At 38.9% G+C, this 20,134-nt stretch overlaps 1 protein-coding gene across 11 annotated transcripts in view; it reads right to left on the reverse strand.

Annotated features, from left to right (window-relative positions):
• AKAP9 (A-kinase anchoring protein 9) overlaps positions 1 to 20,134 on the reverse strand; it is a 164,536-nt gene that overhangs the window by 2,520 nt on the left and 141,882 nt on the right. For all 11 annotated transcript variants that reach the window (XM_012450841.3, XM_012450835.3, XM_012450840.3 and 8 more), the window contains 11 exons: positions 16,583 to 16,727; positions 13,186 to 13,405; positions 11,569 to 11,719; positions 9,645 to 10,313; positions 9,208 to 9,416; positions 8,789 to 8,894; positions 7,145 to 7,327; positions 5,339 to 5,539; positions 4,233 to 4,465; positions 2,202 to 2,287; positions 589 to 718 (listed from right to left, as the gene is read on the reverse strand). In XM_012450841.3, the coding sequence (XP_012306264.2) occupies positions 589 to 718; positions 2,202 to 2,287; positions 4,233 to 4,465; positions 5,339 to 5,539; positions 7,145 to 7,327; positions 8,789 to 8,894; positions 9,208 to 9,416; positions 9,645 to 10,313; positions 11,569 to 11,719; positions 13,186 to 13,405; positions 16,583 to 16,727 (2,333 nt within the window). The remainder of the gene's footprint in view (positions 1 to 588; positions 719 to 2,201; positions 2,288 to 4,232; positions 4,466 to 5,338; positions 5,540 to 7,144; positions 7,328 to 8,788; positions 8,895 to 9,207; positions 9,417 to 9,644; positions 10,314 to 11,568; positions 11,720 to 13,185; positions 13,406 to 16,582; positions 16,728 to 20,134) is intronic.

Genomic DNA, 20,134 nt, shown 5'->3' on the forward strand with positions numbered 1-20,134 from the left:
TCTTGTCATGAAGATTGTAGAGCTTTTCATAATGGCCAGAGACTACTTTTCCCAGCATCTAACCACTAAATAACACTTGGTCAGGTTTGCTATACCCTTGGAAATCAGTTACAAATTCAAACACTGGTTTTTACATTGAGCCTTAGATTATGTAAAAAAAAAACTTTTTTTTTTTTTTTGAGACCAAGTGTCTCTCTCAACTGGAGTGCAGTGGCACGGTCTCTGCTCACTGCAACCTCCACTTTCCAGGTTCAAGCGATTCTCCTGCCTCAGCCTCCCGAGTAGCTGGGATAACAGGCATGTGGCACCACGCCCAGCTAATTTGTTTGTATTTTTAGTAGATACAGGGTTTCACCATGTTGGCCAGGCTGGTCTTGAACACCTGACCTCAAGTGATCCACCTGCCTCAGCCTCCCAAAGTTCTGGGATTACAGGTGTGAGCCACCGCGCCCAGTCAGAGTATGTAAATTACATATGACAAAGATGTTTATCTCAATGCAAAGAAGTCAAAGCCCTAAAAATGTACATTGTTCTCTGTTAAATGTGAATACATTTAACTCTTCCAGGCAGTTTTTCTCAAATTCTTACCTATTTTGAAATGGTAAAGGGGACCTAATACAGTCCAGATCTGATCTTGAGCGATACGCAGTATGTCTTGGTTCTCCGTATAGCTCCAGCCCACCAGAAGAATGATAAAATGAGTCAGTCTTTTCTGCACCTAAAGTAACCCAAAATGTACCTTATAAGGAAAAAAAAATTTCAAGCCCTTATAACATTTCTACACCACAGGTAAGTGTTCAAAAGACTATTATGCCACATTATAGCAACTCCTATTTATAGTCATTTTCTATTCTTCTTGCTAAAGGAGAAACAGTACCAACAAAAATTTGGCTTTCAAATGTTATTTTGTTTACTTTTGCATATGAGTATTTCTAATATCTGGAACTATGTCTCAAAGAAAATTATTTAGTTGGTCTATTTTCCTTTTTAAAGACCTTAGCTATAAATATTAGAGTACTGTAACTATTCCATTCTACTGACTTGAAATCAAGATTTGCTAACTTTTACCACAACACAACTCATCATGGTACAAATTTCAGCTGTTTCAGTGTAACGATATTTCAAGTACTTTGTATAGAGTACCAAATATACTTCCCCTTTCTCTTATGCTTAACTCCTGGTAGAGGATGTAAAGGTGGTTTACTATGAATACACAGCACAGGGATGCTGTGTCTCTGTACCTCTGTGTGCTCCCCAGATTAAGACTTCATCTTCATTGCCAGAAATGTTCAAGCCCTAGTTTGTTTCTACTTCTAGGTATAGAGAGAAGGAGTTTTAACTGTTACCATTACTATACAACTTATTGGTAAACTCAGAAACCTGTTTGAATATGGTTAAATTATGAAAACTTCATAATTCTTCCACAAGACTAACAGCAATCCTGTCTTGAACCAGTGCCTTAAATGCAGTTATAAAGAGTGTGGGCTCTGGAGCCAGATTGCTAGTGTTTGGTCCTGGTTCCATCACTTCCCTACTGGCCATTCTGGGGAAAATGACATGTGTTTTCCATGCCTCGGTTTTTCATCTATAAAGTGAGAATAGTAACAATTGTACTTCCATCATAGGATTGAGAGAATACATGAAAAGAACATTGCCTGGTACAGACTAAATTCTCCATGAAAATCAGCTACTATTACCCTCTTTAAAACAGTGAAGTTCCCTAGTTTTGGTAGTTAAAAGGGCTTTGTCTTTGGAAAACATTGCTTCCAGAATTCATTATTTGGAAAGTATTACACATGCAGTAATTTAGAGCAGCAGTCCCCAACCTTTTTGGCACCAGGGACCCATTTCATGGAAGACAATTTTTTCACAGACCCAGAGGTGCTGGAATGATTTCTGGATGAAACTGTTCCACCTCAGATCATAAGGCATTAGTTAGATTCTCATAAGAAGCATGCAACCTAGATCCCTCACATGTGCAGTTCACAATAGAGTTTGTGCTCCTATGAAAATCTAATGCCGTGGCTGATCTGACAGGAGGTGGAGCTCGGGCAGTAATGCGAGGTCACACACGGCTCACCTGATGCTACGTGGCCTGGTTCCTAACAGGCCACAGACCAGTATGGGTCCATAGCCTGGGGCTTGGGGACCCCTGATTTAGAGAGTCATAAACATAAGAAAATACGCTATTTTGACTTCACCTTGGTTCAGTCCGAAGCCATCTCTGTTAATATTGATGGAACCAGAACCTGTGACTCGATGCCACCGTCGAACCAAAAATTTCATTCTAAAAAAGATTCCAAGATAAAATTTCACAGCACATCTATAACATAAATAGTATAAATATACACTTCCTAAAAAATCACATCATACATTTAAATATGAACATAGAACAAATGTCAAACTTCACGACTGCCTAATTAAACTGTGTCAATGCCCTCTGGTTGTGACAAAATCAACTGGGACAGAAGAACAGGAATTAAAGATCCCCTCATCCCCATCGCAAGAGGCATTAATGTTTCTTAAATTGTCAGCATCAGCTTCTGGCTTTAGGGATAAATGGGGTACAAGGAGATGGAAGACAAAAGTAGACAGGCAAAGAAAGGGTGAGAAGTAATGGAAAGAGCTAAGAGTGAAGAATAAAGGGCAGATAAAACAGGAAGAGAACAAAAAGACCCTTAAATTGGCAATAAGAATGTGCTGGGAATGCTGCAAGGTGGGTGAGGCTCTTGTCCCTTTGATCAGGGACAAAAAACATTGGTTTCAAAAGGAATGGGAGTGTTAGCTTCATGAACCAGCCACCACAAGTTACTGCCTGTGCCATCTTGGCTCAAGAAGCTTCTGGAGCACCAGTTTTGATTTCCAGTCAGTTCTAAGGCTCTGTCTTAGGAGGGTCAAAATATGATAAACATATAATCTTGGACAAGAAAAAGCGGAGCAGAGTGAAGTGTGTCAATAACAACTTCTACATTGCTTTCACGAAGCCTCCCTATATCCCTCTAATCAAAATTACTGGCTAACTCCAGTGACCTCCTATTTATGTATCTTCTATGTTCCGTACATATTAGTCTTCCCCACTAAAAAGTGAGCTGCTTTTAGGTATTTAGGCAGGAATTACATATTTTTTCATCAATGCATCTACCAGCACTTACCCTGGTTTACTCTACACAAGGTGAAGAAGGAAATGAAAGGTGAGAAAGAGTAAATGAAACCTGGGGACTACAATGTGTACTATCAGAACAAGGAGTGTCTAAGGTCCACAGTAAGATAAAACCCAAGCTCCTGTTTACAGATCCAGCATGAACGAGACTTGGGAGACTGGGCTGGCCGTCCCGGCTCTATCACTACGGGCTTTGTAACCTCTCCCTTCCTCAGTTTCCTCAAGTGTGAGATGAGATTCTGGACTAGGTGACCTCACGCAGCTTCCAGTTAAAAAACTGTCCCATATTTTTTAGAGGAGAATAAAGAAGGAAAAGGATAAAACTCCTTAAAGAAGCATCAGATGTGACCTGACAAAAAGAACTTTAAAAAGTAAAATTCCTTTAAGATTCTGTCTGCCTTCTAAAAGGGCGGGGAGGCATGGAGAAGCCTTGGTGTTTGTATGCATATGATGCAGGTCAGAAGACTGTAGTGGGCTAGGCACTCAAGGTAGTTTGAGTCTTAGCTCCATGTCAAATCACAGACAGAATGAATACCAGAGTTCTTAGCTTGGAACTACTAGAGAAAGGACAACAAAAGCACTAGCAAAATCCAATGTCCTAAAGGCTAACCTCTGACTTGAATGCAGTTAGGACAGAACTTTCCATATCTGGGCACCAAAAGTGGTTTATCTTAGCAATGAAGAAAATGATTGTATGCCAGCCTAAGAAGTAATCTGTCAAGCACATTTTAAAATGTTATGATCTTTTATTTACATGTGTGAGCTTCTTCATGGGCTTATTCAGATTGTTTTCTAAAAGGCAACCCTGACTGGATAGGCCAGCTCTGAGCTACCAGCTGCCTGCATGTAGGAAGGCCCTTTTCATAGTCTATACATACCCTGCCAGTATTCCTGCTAAATGAATGAAAACCTAGGAAAAAAAAAAAAAAAAGCAGGCATGCTTCAGTGATGGCAAATACCTCCTACTATACAAATATAGAGTATAACCAGCAAAGAAAAGAGGGAGAATAAAAAAGAACTAATCCTTTTATAGAGTCTACTAGTAAAATGCATTTTCCTTCAAGTACTTTACCTGGAAATTGCAATGGATACTCTGACAGCCGATCGAAACCTGGTGAAGCCCTTTGGGCGATTGGTGATCACCTCTAGATCTGTGAAAGCTGGCTGCCCCCCCATTCGGGCAAGCAGGGCCAAGGTGGCGTCTTCACATTCCTGGAACCCACCCAGTAACAGCAGCAGGTATTTCTTCTGGTAAATGAGAGCCTTTCGAAAACTTTCTGCCCTCAAGTATTTACCATAAATTCTCTATATTTAAAGAAGAGAAGAATATAAAGACATGAAAAAAACATTCAACCTACTCTCTAGGGAAAAATAACCTAGATTTTAATAATCATCATCATCATAAGTAGTAGTAGTAGTAAAATAGCAGGTATCCTATCATTGTTTTCTACTTTATTAGCAAAGTTGAAATTTAAGATAAATTAACTAATTTTTACACTTTTGCCTTAGTCAATGTAGTCTGAATACTAATAATATAGTTAGGCTTTTTGTTTCTTTTGGATTTTAGCCCTTATTCATCATATTAATTGCAAATATTTTTGTCATCTCATTTTCATCTAAGTTTTTTTTTAATTGTACAGAGATATTTTTATTAGGGTCACTAATCTAACTTTTTAAATGTTAATGCTTTCTATCCTTTCGAGTCATAAACTGGAACAAATGTTCCAAAAATTTTTCTTTTTGTTTTGAGTTTTATATTGATTGATTAAGGCAGTTTTAACAACATTCATTATTAGTCACTAGAGAGGCTTTTCAAAGGGCTTACCATTTTACAGAGTATGATGCTCTCACATTGACAGTAGTAGAACTTTTGTTACGAGTTGAAAAGGTAACATTCTTTTGGTCTGTTAGGGATGAAACCAGGGGAAGTGGAACCATGGGCTCAGGATGCTCCCACTGTGACCATAAACAGAGGTTAACCTGGTCCCAGTCCTGGGCATGCCTTTCCACAAACCTTCTGTGAACTGTATTCATGACAAAGACCGAATAAAGAGACCTAGAGACACAGCCTGAACACCACCTAAATTTCTTTAGTCTATTTAATTAAGGTCAGTGAGAGATGAAAGAAGGCAAAAACATAGAACCAGCTGTGATGTTAAGATGGGAGATGTCTCCTACCTTTAAAGTAACATGTTCAGAATCAGGGCTCAGAGTTTGAAGTAAAGCGTCATTTCTTAGTTCAGCTTTCAGTTTGTATACTTCAGCCTCTGCCCTTTTCAAAGATTTCTGGAGAGTCAATTTTTCTCTATTCCATACTTCTTTTTCAGAGGCAATGATGGCTTCAATGTTGGCACCACCATTCAACGAAAACGTAGAAGACTGGAAAGACCACAGCCTACTTACATGATTTTTAAGAACAAGTCTCTGAAGAAAAGTCTGAGCTAAACATATTGAAGATATCTCCATGATGATACAGTCTCAACTTTCTAACCCCACCCAGATAAAGTTCAAAGCCAATCTCAACTGATATTATGCATATACACTAACTCTAAGTACATGGTCCTTTGCTAAGTACATTAGTTTTACAATTAAGTCCTTGTGAAAGCCTGGCCACAGAGAAGGTTTAGCAGATTAGCAGAGCTTTGAACTAAAAAAGTCAAGAGACTTAACAGACCATTTGAGTCCAAATTTTGAGCCCATGCCTGAAAGAGTGTACTGGAGAACTGGTAAAAAGCAAGCCAGTATGTACATAATAAGTGGATTTCTAGAAAAGACGCATAATGCGTTATCATGTATTTAACTGTACAGATGTCTTATAGGTCTTTTCTTTTTCTTTTTTTTTTGAGGCAGAGTCTCACTCTGTCACCCAGGCTGGAGTGCAGTGGTGTGATCTTGGCTCACTGCAACCTCCACCTCCCAGGTTCAAGTGATTCTCCTGCCTTAGCCTCCCAAGTATCTGGGATTACAGGTGCATACCACCATGCCCAGCTAAATTTTGTATTTTTAGTAGAGACGAGGTTTCACCATGTTAGCCAGGATGGTCCTGATCTCCTGACCTTGTGATCCACCTGCCTTGGCCTCCCAAAGTGCTGGGATTACAGGTGTGAGCCACCGTGCCCGGCCACAGGTCTTTTCTATTTTTATATTGGGTGATTATGGAAACTAGCAATTAATTTTATATCTGTTTTTAAATGCAAAAATTTTAAGTAAATTCTCAGAGTATCAGCTGAAAGACATAATTTAACAGCATCTTTTACTTGAGTCGTGAACACAATAACTGATAAGTAGCTGAAGAGAACAGTCAGGATCCACGTTTGAACATCTTGAGTATCTGCTGTCGGTCCCCAGGTAGCAAGTATCTGGCTTTGGAGGTAAATACAACTTGATTTAACTATAACTTCAATTCAGTTTTCTCATGTATAAGGTGGATGTGGATTAGAGATTCTGAATGTATACAACCCAGAGTCGAGTACAGAAATGGTTTCCAATAAATAACAGTAACTAGTAATAATACTAATATTGTTATTGTCGGGCCGGGCGCAGTGGCTCACGCCTGTAATCCCAGCACTTTGGGAGGCCGTGGCGGGTGGATCACGAGGTCAAGAGATCGAGACCATCCTGGTCAACATGGTGAAACCCTGTCTCTACTAAAAATACAAAAAATTAGCTGGGCATCGTGGCGCGTGCCTGTAATCCCAGCTACTCAGGAAGCTGAGGCAGGAGAATTGCCTGAATCCAGGAGGCAGAAGTTGTGGTGAGCTGAGATTGCGCCATTGCACTCCAGCCTGGGTAACATGAGCGAAACTCCGTCTCAAAAAAAAAAAAAATACTGTTATTGTCATCCCTATAAAATATTCTACAGATCCTACTAAGAATCAGGTATATGATAGTTTTACATTAACAGAATTAAAACTTGAAACTAGATAGCAGAAATGGTAAGTATGTACTAATTCTCATATATGGAGATGCTAAAAATGGACATACATGATCTCTACCAGCTCCTGTCTGTCGATACCACCTGATCTGCTCTTCCAGCTTCATAACCATGTTCCTTAAGTCATTCTTCTCTTCAGTCAGTTGACTGATATGCCCTGTCAGTTCAGCATTTTGTCTCAGTAGTCTTTCAGTCAATGAGCCACAAGAAGTACTTGGGGACACCAGGCTGGGCTGGAAAAATAAAATGGTGTAAGGTCACTTAACCACAAATGGATGTGAATGCTGCATATAAAGTGTGAACAGGCACTGAGAGCAACAGATTTCATGAACTCGTGCTTGAGTTGAGTCTTCAGTAATATGTAGATACTTACTAGGCAGAAAAGAGAAGGAAGGGCTTATTAAGCAGAAGGCACAAAGGCTTGAATGACTGTGTATTGCTTTCAGGATGTTGTAAGTTGCCTGGTAAGTCTAGATTGCTTTACTTTATGGATAACAGACCTAAATGTAGGCAATGGAGTCATGAAAGGCTTGATGCAGAAGTATGTCACAAAATTTATGTGTTGGAAAAATTCCTTTGGTAGTAATGTACAAAGCAGGGGAAATTAGGAAAGATATAATCTTTGTGTCAGGTAGACTTATCAGGAAGCTGTTTCAACAGCCAGGTAAGAAATGCTCAACGCCTGAATGGAGGCAATGACTAAGGGACAGAGAGTAAAGGGTGTGTGGGAGAGCTATTTAGAAAGTAAGAGGGACAGGATTTAGTGACTGTCTAGACTTGCAGGTAAGGGTGAAGGAAAGTGGTGTATGGTGACCTCCAGCTTTCTCAACTGGATGATAGCATGACTAGAAATGTTGGTCTGGAGCACGACGGAGAAAGGGAAGATGGTGTTCAGTTTGGAATGAGCCTGTGAGGTTCCTAAGGGGTCACTATGGGGTACATTTCCCCAAGGAAAAATGTCTAGTAACTAATTGAAAATATAAGCCAGGAACACAGGACAAAGGTCTAGACTAGAACCACAGTCCCTTAAAGATAAGCTCCATATGGGTGAGGTTTTAATTAGATTTGTTCATTGTATCTCCAGAACCTACCTGGCACATAGTAAGTGTTCAATATAAGTATTTGTTTAATAAATAAGTCTAGTGAGAGCTCAGACTGTTGGACTGTGTGAGCTTTCATAGTTACAGGTTAGAGAAAAGAAGGAAGAGGGTAGGAAGAGGAACCACAAAGGCAACCGATGAAAGAAGCAGAAGAAATGCCAGAATACTGACATGACAGGCAAGGAAAGAGGGGGTTAAGAAAACAAAAGAGGTCAAAAGTATCAAATACTACCAAGAAGCCAAGAAAGAGGCTGAAAAGATTCACCAGATTAGTCAATTGTTTAGACACTGGTAGGAGTCTAGGGGTGTTTCATGGAGCAGAGAGGGTAGAAACCTGATCACTCTTTCAGGAAGCTTGTCTCAATACACTAAAAGGTCAACATAATTATTCAACAACAATAATGAAAGCTAATTTCCCCTCTAAGCTTTTTCTTCTCTTGGGGGAAAGCAAGCATTATTATTCATATTTAAAATAAATAGATACAATTGAAACTATAAAAAGTATAAAGAATATGCTGCAAGTTTCAAATGATTCACAGTTTCTATTAAATCTTTGCTCTCAATGCTTTAAAAATAACTTTGAAAAAGTATTACCTCTTCACCTTGCTGGCCAGTTAATTTCTGTAGTTGTAAAATAATTTCATCAATATTTTCCTGAATCCAAATGAAATCTTCATCATCTGCTGTTTCAAACTGTAGTCTTCAAGAAAAAGACAAAAAGTCAAAACATACCTTCTCAATTGGGGGTGTTTACTACCACAAACATTACAGAGCAGGCGACATTCTGCTTTACCTATCACTTCTCCCTTATATTCCATGCTCTCCTCCCTGGGTCAAGAGTTAGATAGTTGTTTTCAGATATATGAGTTCTGTTAAAGAATATCACCTCCTAATGTAAACATGCATTACCTTTAAAATTTCAATTCCCCACCATTGGCTAGCTGTCAGGGAGTCATGGGGTTTGCCCAGCCTAAGAACACTACTTTCCCAAAGATCAGGCAGAAAAGTCTAACCTCGTAGAGGCTTTCCGGGCTAGAATCTGTAGTTTTGAAGCTACACATTGAAGCTTTCGTCTGATCATTTCTAATTCATGATCACAGCCAGTTCCTCCTCCATTCATTTCAACCAATTTAGGGTAGTTTGATTCCTTTGTTTCTCCTTCTATTTTCTGTTGAAGAACCCAATTTCTAGTTCGATCACTGGTTAAGCTCCATGTGGCTGGCTGACAATTTTGGACAGAATAAGAAAACAGTAATTATAAGTGAACAGCATATCTCAGTCTTTCCTAAGGGAACATAATTATTGCTTATATCCAATAAACGTCTATAGATTTCATTTTTAAATGATTCACATACAGCTGTTTAAGTAATTTAATCCAATGTCAAAATTTAATGATCAAAGGGCTACAGTACTTTCTTTAAAAATATCTAAAAAGGAACTGTCAGTTTACCTCATTAAGATTCTGATACAGAATTCTTCTACTTTCTCGTTTTTCTTCTCTTTCTAGTTCTTGCTTTTGGAATTCCTGCATGATTCCTTGTAGTCGCTTTCCTTCAAGGTCTAACTTATAAACTTGTTGTCTTTTCTCTTCCAGCTGGCGCTGAAGATCTTCCACTTTGGACTGGAGCTCATGCATTTTTTTCTGTCCCTCAGTGTTGGCCTCTTGCTCTGTCTGCAGTGTTTTCCTATGAACCTGCCTATCTTTTTCCATTTGCTGTCGTGTTTGCAATGAATCCAGTTTGTATTTTTCGGTCTCATTTAACAATTCTACTATGCGACTGTGCTTTTCCTCTAGCTGTTTCTGCAGCTCTTTCAGTAGGTCCTCCGAGGGCAAGGATGGCCGAGGCTGCCCAGTACTACCACTGTTCTGCAGTTGTGCACGCAATTCCCGCTCCCTATCTAGGGTACTACTCATTTCTCGAATTCGAACTTTCTCAGATTCAAGAAGCACTTGAAGCTCTAAGTTTCGACCTTGTTCTTCAGACAACTGGGCATCATATAGCATTCTCTGTGATTCTATTTTTTGCTGGGATTCGTTCAGTAGTTGTTTCTGTTGTTCTAAAAGTAGATTTAGTTGAAGATTCCTTTGTTTCTGACTCTCAAGTGAAAACTTCAGATCCTGGTATGAGAAAATCAAATTTAAGAACTTATGTTAATATTATTAAAAATACTTAGGAGCAGTGGCTCATGCCTGTAATCCCAGCACTTTGGGAGGCTGAGGTGGGAGGATCATGACGTCAGGAGATGGAGACCATCCTGGCCAACATGTTGAAACCCTGTCTCTACTAAGAATACAAAAATTAGCCGGACATGGTGGTATGCACCTGTATCCCAGCTACCCAGGTGGCTAAGGCAGGAGAATCACTTGAACCCAGAGGCAAAGGTTATATAGTGAGCTGAGACTGCGCCATTGTGCTCCAGCCTGGGTGACAGAGGAAGACTCCATCTCGGGGGAAAAAAAACCAAAACTGTTCCTAGACATCTTATGTTTTGATAAGATTCCTGTGCACATTAATAAATTTGTATAGAATAATATAAATGTTGCTGATATAATGTGATAGGAGTTGTGAAAAACCTTGTGTTTTGCAGTATCACATGCTAAAAATAATAGGGCTTATAAGGAAAGCAAGATTAGGGGCAAATAATTCAAAATACACATAAACTTTTCATGGTTAAAAAATTATAACTGGTACCTAGGGAGATATCATATCCCTGCCAGGCAGAGTTCTCTCTGCCTGGAGGCTACCACAGTGGACCTTAAAAATAAAAAATAGGGCAATAATGCCAGCAACCCATTGTTTTTCAGCACAGAGTTAGTGGGAATTAGGATTATGTGGCTAGAAGAGCTGAGAGCTAGGGAGACAACTCCGTCTCTATTAAAAGCATGTAATGCATGTAGTACAGCCTGCCTTGATCTGAGAGCCTTGCAAAGCAGGAGTGTGTCTCTTTGAGAAGGACCAATGTTCACTTTCAATATTCTTAGCGTACAGCAGTGAGGACTACAGAAAAGTATCCCTCTTCCCCTTCCCTAGGAGAAAACAGGAACCAAAACTACCTCTGTATTAAACTGACAGGATTGCCATATTTATCAAACTGTGTGCACCAATTGACATGCCCAAAACATGTTGCAGCAGAGCAATCTATATGCATCCTTCGATGTAGCAAAATAAAACAAATCAAAAAAACAATCACACCATTAGCATTTCCTCATAATACAGTTTAGATAACATTATGTAGTATTCAATGCATAGTGAACAACTTACCATATCTTATTAATAAGTCTAAGGTTGACATTTTAGATGGAGGAAAGTCTCAAGACTCTCTTCTATCATTCTGGATTTTCCAGAGACATTTAAAGATAAAGATACCAGTACCTCAAGTTCCTCTTTATCCCGTTCTTCACTGCGTCCCAACTTGGCTTTCTCTTTCTCCAAAGCCCATTGGAGCTCTCTTGATTTTTTCTGTTCACTTGCTAATGTATCATTAAGCAAATGTACTTCATCTGTTTTATCCTTAACTTCCAACCTAAGTCAGGGAGACAAACGAACTTCCATTAAGCTATGTTGACCAAGCATATAACGAGAGAGGAAGAAGAACAGCTTCCACTGAAAAGTTGAGGGATATAATAAACTAGCTAACAGGAAAATATAAACCATTACAGATTCTTGACAGGGGTTCATTTCAGATTAACTGTTTCTTTTTTTTTTTTAGATGGAGTCTCACTCTGTTGCCAGGCTGGAGTGCAGCCTCCCAAGTAGCTGGGACTACAAATGCGCTACCACGCCCAGCTAATTTTTGTATTTTTAGTAGAGACAGGGTTTCACCATGTTGGCCACGATAGTCTCAATCTCTTGACGTTGTGATCCACCCAATTCAGCTTCTCAAAGTGCTGAGACTACAGACGTGAGCCACCGTGCCTGACCCTCTTTTATTTCATTTTATTTTTGAGATGGAGTTTTGCTCTTTTTGTCCAGAATCCACCCACCTTGGCCCCCCAAAGTACTGGTATTATAGGCGTGAGTCACCACACCTGGTCTCAAATTAACTGTTTCTAGTAGTACAATTATTAGTTATTATTTACCATTGCAAACAGCTATGCAATTTACTGTTACAAAATAATATTAATAAAAAATTTGGCTGGGCGTGGTGGCTCACGCCTGTAATCCCAGAACTTTGGGAGGCTGAGGTGGGTGGATCACCTGAAGTCAGGAGTTTGAGACCAGCTTGGCCAACATGGTGAAACTCCATCTCTACTAAAAATACAAAAATTGGCTGGGTGCAGAGGCTTACGCCTGTAATCCCAGCACTTTGGGAGGCCGAGGTGGGCGGATCATGAGGTCAAGAGATCGAGACCATCTTGGCCAACATAGTGAAACCCGGTCTCTACTAAAATATAAAAATTAGCTCGGCGTGGTGGTGTGCGTCTGTAGTCCCAGCTACTCAGGAGGCTGAGGCAGGAGAATTGCTTGAACCCAGGAGGTGGAGGTTGCAGTGAGCCAAGATCGAACCACTGCACTCCAGCCTGGCGCCTGGCGACACAGCAAGACTCTGTCTCAAAAAAAAAAAAAATAAATCACTACTTGTAATGTGTCTTTGACAACAGAATAGCTCAGTATTTATACCAACAAATATATCCATTTAACAAGCACTGTCTCTTCAAATATTTTGCATATTTTAGCTCATTAAATCATGAATCCTACTGAGTTCACAAATGTCACTTCAAATTGGTTGGTGGTAAAATAAAGGTCAAAGTCAAAATTATATCTCATACAAGTCTCACACAGAACTGAAGTCACAGTAGAGAATACGCGATAATCATGATCATAAGTTCATCTGGAAAAATTTAAAGTTTTTTTCTATTACAGTTTTTCATAAAAAACCAGTTGCATTTAAATAGCATGCATGTTATAGTTTTCTATATTTGCACAGTGTTTATGACAAAATTACTCCAATTCCTTGTACCATGTTTATAATAAGGAAGCCTAGCACACCTGAAAGCCTCTAATTCCTTTAGGTGTTTATGCTGTGCCTTGAGTGTTGTTTCTAGTTCCAATTTAGTTTGTGCAAGCTCACTCTTCAGTTCGGCAACCACCATTTTCTCAGAACTCAGCTGCTCCTGCAGTTCTGTTGCTCTGTCTTTCACGCTGCTGAGCTCCACTTGCATTTCCAGCATTTGAGACTGCTTCTGCTGTATGTTATATTCCAAGAGTTCTATGAAGAACATGATTAATATTTAAAATATAATCAAGCAACTCATATTTTGTTTATAAATACTTGTTGATAAGAACTGATTTGTAGTTTAGGAGATTACTTCAAAGCAAACATGAAAAATTACAGTTCCAAGAGTTGGTAATGCAGTCCAGGATCAGTGGCTCATAGCTGTAATCCCAGCACTTTGGGAGGCTGAGGTGGGAGGGAGGTCTGCTTAAGGACAGGAGTTCAAGACTAGCCTGGACAACATGGTGAAACACTGTCTCTACTAAAAATACAAAAATCAGCTGGGAGTGCTGGCATGTGCCTATAATCCCATCTACTCAGGGGGCTGAGGTGGGAGGACTGCTTGAGCCCGGGAGGTTGAGGTTGCAATGAGCTGAGACCATGCCACTGCATTCCAGCCTAGTGACAGAGTGAGACCCTGTCTCAAAAAAAAAACAAAAAGAGTTGGTAATGTATATAAATAAATTTTAGGCATGTTTTCCTCAGAGTGCTAGTAGCCAAGATTTCAGAACTATAAATGTATAAGGGTGAAAGCTTAACAGAATACATTAATGAATGCAAGACTTAAAAAAAACCTTTAAATGGAACTCATATTTGTTCATTCAGAATTTTAACAATGTACATTAAAAAATTCCAAAGATTTCTGATAGCCACACAAAGTACTTGCAGGAGTTACCCAAGTAACTGACTACAATGATGAACACTGCTTATATCTTTTGTTCAGCACTCCTTTGCAGATAGTCCCTGGGAACTTTACTATAATATAACTCTGTTCCCAGAAGCGGGAAATCCAAACCCCACTTTGGATACTGTCCTTTTTTCCATCAAAAGCCAACCAAACCCTTGCTACATGTTTGTTACAATAAAAACAAACTGAAAATTTTAAATGCCTAAGTAAGTTAAATGAAAAAAAGCATGTTATAAAATATGTATCAGGATCCTTTTTTTATGAAAAATATAAACTATATACACATGCATATTGAAAAGGTCTGGAGACATATTTACCCACGTGTTCGGTAGTCATTAATTTAGGATTTAGGTGATTTAAGGGATGGTTTTCACCCTATTCTCTTCCGTATTCTACCATAAATATGTAATACTATACTACTCTAATAAAAAAAGGATTTTAACTTAAAAACATATTATCAAAGTTCAACAATTCACATTACAATTCATATTAATGATGTTAGGAGACAGAAATAACATTAGCTTTAGATGATAATAAATCATGTTTAATTTAGGCTTCTAAAATTTTAGAGGTAAAGAATTTACATAAATATGAATGTGTGACATTAATTAAGCTTTCAATGGTGTTCTATTTAACCTTAAAAAAAAATACTAATCTGTCCCTAAAAGGCATCTTCAATTAAGCAACTACATTGAAGGTAATATGTGTGTTATCTAATTATGACTCTTTTTTCTGAAGTAATTTTAACCTGCTTTGGTCTTTTTTTTCTTCTGAAACTCAGTGATAAGAATGGTTCAGCCTTTTTTTTTTTTTTGAGACGGAGTCTCTACCTGTCACCCAGGTTGGAGTGCAATGGTGCGATCCCAGCTCACTGCAACCTCTGCCTCCCGGGTTCAAATGATTCTCCTGCCTCAGTCTCCCAGGTAGCTGGGATTACAGGTGTGTACCACCATGCTCAGATAATTTTTGTAGTTTTAGTAGAGACGGGGTTTCACCATGTTGTCCAGGCTGGTCTTGAACTCCTGACCTCGTGATCCGCCTGTCTTGGCCTCCCAAGATGCTGGGATTACAGGCGTGAGCCACTGCCCCTGGACTGCTTCAGCTCTTTAATGATCAATATGAGACCATGCTGTGACTTATGTGCAAAAGGATACATGATTCTACCATTACATTAAAAAAAATTTCCTAAACACACAAGCATATATGTCCTCAGTGGATATGACGAAAATTAGATTTCACTTTACTTTTTAATGATTTCCATCTGTAGCTCAATTTAAAAGACCAGATATTTTTATCAAAAAGTACCTAAACAAGTATATTACAAAAACAAAAATTCAACTAGCCAATTACCATGTGAAAAAAGGACTAAACACTTCAGGAATTAGAGAAAAGCCAATTAAAACCACAATAAGAATCTACGGCACACCCGGCAGATTGGCAACAGAAGTCTGACTACCAGCTGTTGGCAAAGATGTGAAGCAACACAACTCTCATATACTGCTAGTGAGAATATAAATTAATATGACCATGTAGGAAAATCGTTTGACGTCATCTAATAAATTTGAAGATATGCATCCCATGACCCAGCAAGTCTACTCTTAGTTATATACTCAGAAGATGCATGCACATATGTAGCAGAAACACCATACAACAATGTTTATAATAGCACTGATAGCTAAAAGTTAAAAAGTGGAAACAACCCAAATGCTCGATCATATTAGTAGAATGGATACATTTTGGAATACCTACACAGGGAATTCTACAGAGTAACAAGAATGAATGAAATGGAGATAAATGCAGTAACTTGGAAGAATGTTACAGAGAGGTGAAAGAAGCAAGGTAACAAAATACGTGCAGATTAATAAAGTTCAAAAACAGAAAAAACTTTAAATTTACATGTTTTAGGAATATATAAATAGGTAGTAAAACTAAAGAAAAATCAGAATAATGATTACCTCTAAGTTACTCAGAGGAGCATGTGCTTGGGAGAAGGGGCTTTTGGGATACTGGCTATATTCACATAGGTGATGTTACCATAGATACTCATTTAATAATTTGTCATACTGCGTATTTGCAATTTGTAATTTTCTGTTTGTGTTTTACATCTCACAGTTTTTTTTTAAAGGATTAAAAAAGAATTAGTTACATGCATTGTGGATATTCCTCCAAAGAGTATTTTCTGTTATATGACTGGAAAGACTGTTTTCTTAACATATAGCTCTAAAATAAAGAAAATGAATCCAATGGGCTTAAACTGCTCAGGGGATTGGTAGTTTATTTTAAAGTCAACATAGCTGTTTAAAATCAATTTACCAATCCTCTAACCCCTCAAGTAATTAATATAGATTGTATCCTTAATGTTATGAGAATAAGAAGTAAATATGACCAAGAAAATGTGTTTTAACTTAATACTAACAGAAAGAAAACAAAGTGAACTCTTTTCACCTATTTGTGTAACATCATGAGCTTGTCATACAACATACCTTGGCTTGGTTTCTCATTCTCTTGTTCTCTTTTCAGAGTAATTTTCCTACCATTTATTTGTGCATGCAGTGCCTGAATTTCAGATAACAAACTCCTTCTATCTGCTTTCTGCAGGCATTCCATAGCTGCTTGATATTCAACACCCTGTAACAAAGAAAGGTAAAAATCACGTGAAGAGAGATGTAAAGGCAATAAAATTAACAACCAAGAAATCTGAAGAATAATGAATGAAACACACACACTAAAATTTTCTTTTTAAAAAATATTTTCTTGTTTTTCCTTTCCAAAATGTCTGAGGATATGCTGCAAACAAATGCTCCTTTACCTCTAAATACCAAAGTGTATTTCCTTAAAACAAGAACGTTCTTTTACATAACTACAATTAGCAAAAGTAGAATTAACATTACTACAATACTACTATGTGATATACAGAGCCTATTCCAATTTTGTGAAATGTCCTTCATAGCAAAAAGAAAAAAAAGTGATATTCATAAGTCTTTCATGACCTTGAATTTTTGAAGACTACAGGCTATTTTGTTGTATGTGCCTCAATTTTAAAAAACTTTTAAATTTTGTATTAATTTAAGCTAAAGTTCCCATGTACCCTTTAGCCAGCTTTTCCCAATGATACCATCTTGTATTACCATAGTATATTATCAAAACCAGAAAACTGACATTAGTATAATACTAAACTATAGGGCTTATTCAGATTTCATTAGTTTTTACATGCAGTCATTCATTTGCTTGGTGTGTAGTACTACAAAATTTGATCACATGTATAGACAGGTTCATGTAACCACCACTACCATCAGGGTACAGACTCTTTTATCACCACAAAGAAACTCCTTTGTAGTCATACCCTCTCCCTAACCCTAAACCCTGTCAACCACTGATCTGTTCTCTATTACTATAATTTTGTCATTTCAAGAGCATTTATCATTTTGTCATTTCAAGAGCATTATATATATTGTAGAGCATACAAGGGCATTATATAGCAGGCATCAATAGTTTGTTTCTTTTTAATTGCTGAGTAATATTTCATTGTATGGATGTACCATAGTTTGTTCATCTATTTCCCCGTCAAAGGACATTTAGGATGTTTCCAGTTTTTGGCTATTGCCCTCCCATTTTACATTCCTACCAGCAATATATGAGACAGTTTTTCTTCATCCTTATCAGTAGTTGGCGTCAGTATTTTTTATTTTGATAGATGTAGTGTTCTCAATTTGTTTTGGTCTGATATTTCCCCAAGAGTAGACTCTGAATATTCATTTGACAGAAATACTACAGAAGTGGCACTGTGCCCTTCATATTAGGAACTGTATGATGTCTATTCCATTACTGGTAATAGTAATTCTGATCACTTGGTTAAGGTGGTATCTGCAAGGTTTCTCCACTGTGAAGTTACTGCTTTTCCCTTTGTAATTAAAGAAGATTTTCTGGGGATTTACTTTGAAAATATGTAAACATATTTTCTTAACAAACCTTTTTACACTAGTTTTAGCATCCGTTGCTAACTATTACCTGAATAGATCATTACCATAGTGTTTAATAAAGGGTGATTTCCTAATTTCATTGTTCCTTCTACATTTACTAGCTGTCATTTCATGGTAATACTATTTATTTATTTATATCAGTATGGTCTCATGAATTCTTATTTCACTCTTTGGCTTATAATTTGTCAATATCATTTAGTATGATGTTTAAATTTTTCTACAATTTGGCCAGTTGGAGCTCTTTCAAGCTGGCTTCTGTGACCTTTTGACATGTTCCCTTCATTCTTTGAACAATTCCTTACTTGCCTCCAAAACAAGATGCTCCAGGCTCACCTTGTACTTCCCTTAATCCACCCCCAGAATCACCAGTTCCACCAGAAGTCCTAGTTCTTTTCAATGGAGAATATATTTGAAAAACAAGATCTGGGTGCTAAGTATTATGAGTAGATTTTTAACTGTTGATTTGATTCTGTTATATAATAGGTCTTTGCAGGTTTTCCATTTCTTTTTTTTTTTGAGACGGAGTCTTGCTCTGTCGCCAGGCTGGAGTGCAGTGGTGCAATCTCGACTCACTGCAACCTCCGCCTCCCGGGTTCAAGCAATTCTCCTGCCTCAGCCTCCCTAGTAGCTGGGACTACAGGCATGCGCCACCATGCCCAGCTAATTTTTGTATTTTTTAGTAGAGACGGGGTTTCACCATGTTGGCCAGGATGGTCTAGATCTCTTGACCTCGTGATCCATACGCCTCAGCCTCCCAAAGTGCTGGGATTACAGGCGTGAGCCACTGTGCCCAGCCAGGTTTCCCATTTCTTACTGAAATAGTTTTCATAAGTGATTTTTTTTTAAGAAAATCTGTCCACTTCACCCAAGTGTTTAAGTTTAATTTCATAAAATTATTCATAATATTCTATTATTTTTGTACCTCAGATATATCTGTAGTTCATTCCTAACTTTAAAAATGTGTGCTTTGAGGACTTCTGTCAAGATGGCTGAGTAGGAACAGCTCTCGAGTGCAGTTCCCAGCGAGCACAACGCAGAAGGTGAGTGATCTCTCCGTATTTCCAACTGAGGACCAGGTTCATCTTAATGGGACTGGTTGGACAGTGGGTGTAGCTCACTTGGAGGGCAAACTGAGGCAGGGTGGGGTGTTGCCTCACCCAGGAAGTGCAAGAGACCAGAGCACTCCCTCTCCTACCCAAGGTAGGCCACCAGGGACTTTTCTGGACACTCCAGCACTCCGGCTCAGATACTGCACTTTTCCCACGGTCTTTACAGCCCACACACCAGGAGATTCCTGCAGGTGCCATGCAGGTTTCCAGCACAAACCTGAGTGACTGTTTTAGCCAGCACCTGGAATACCTGTGAGACAGAACCGCCCATTCCCCTGAAAAAAAGGGGGCTGAAGCAGGGAGCCAAGTGATCTGGCTCCATGGGATCCACCCCTACAAAGACCAGCAAGTTAAAACCCACCAGCTCGAGATTTTCACAGCCAGCACAGCAGTTTGAGCTCAACCTGGGACAGTCGAGCTTGGTGTGGGGAGGGGCATCTGCCATTACCAAGGCAGTCCACCATTACTGAGACAGTTTAACCTTGCCTGTGAAAACAAAATTACAAGGAGGTTTACACAGCAGATGAGTGGAGCCTGTGGCAGCTCATCAAGGCCTTTTACAGGCAGACTGTGACTAGACTCCCTCCTTGCTGGGCAAGGCATCTACGAAAAAAGGCAGCCGCCCATCAGGGACTTATAAATAAAGCCCCTCCTTCCCGGGACACAGCACCTGGGAAAAGGGGCAGCTGTGAGCTCCACTTCAGCAGACTAAAACATCCGTTCCTAGCAGTTCTCAAGGGAGCAACAGAGCTAGCATAGCACTTGAGCTCTGATAAGGGACAGACTGCCTTCTCAAGTGGCTCCCTGAACCCTGTTTAACCTAAGAGACAACTCATACAGGAGAGCTCTGGCTGACATCTGGCGGATACCCTTCTGAGATGAAGCTACCAGAAGAAGGAACAAGCAGCAATCCTTGCTGTTCTGCAGCCCCAGCGGGTGATTCCCA

Source organism: Aotus nancymaae, unplaced genomic scaffold (assembly GCF_030222135.1).
Source record: "Aotus nancymaae isolate 86718 unplaced genomic scaffold, 86718_ANA_hifiasm-v0.15.2.pri h1tg000025l, whole genome shotgun sequence".
NCBI lineage: Eukaryota > Metazoa > Chordata > Mammalia > Primates > Aotidae > Aotus > Aotus nancymaae.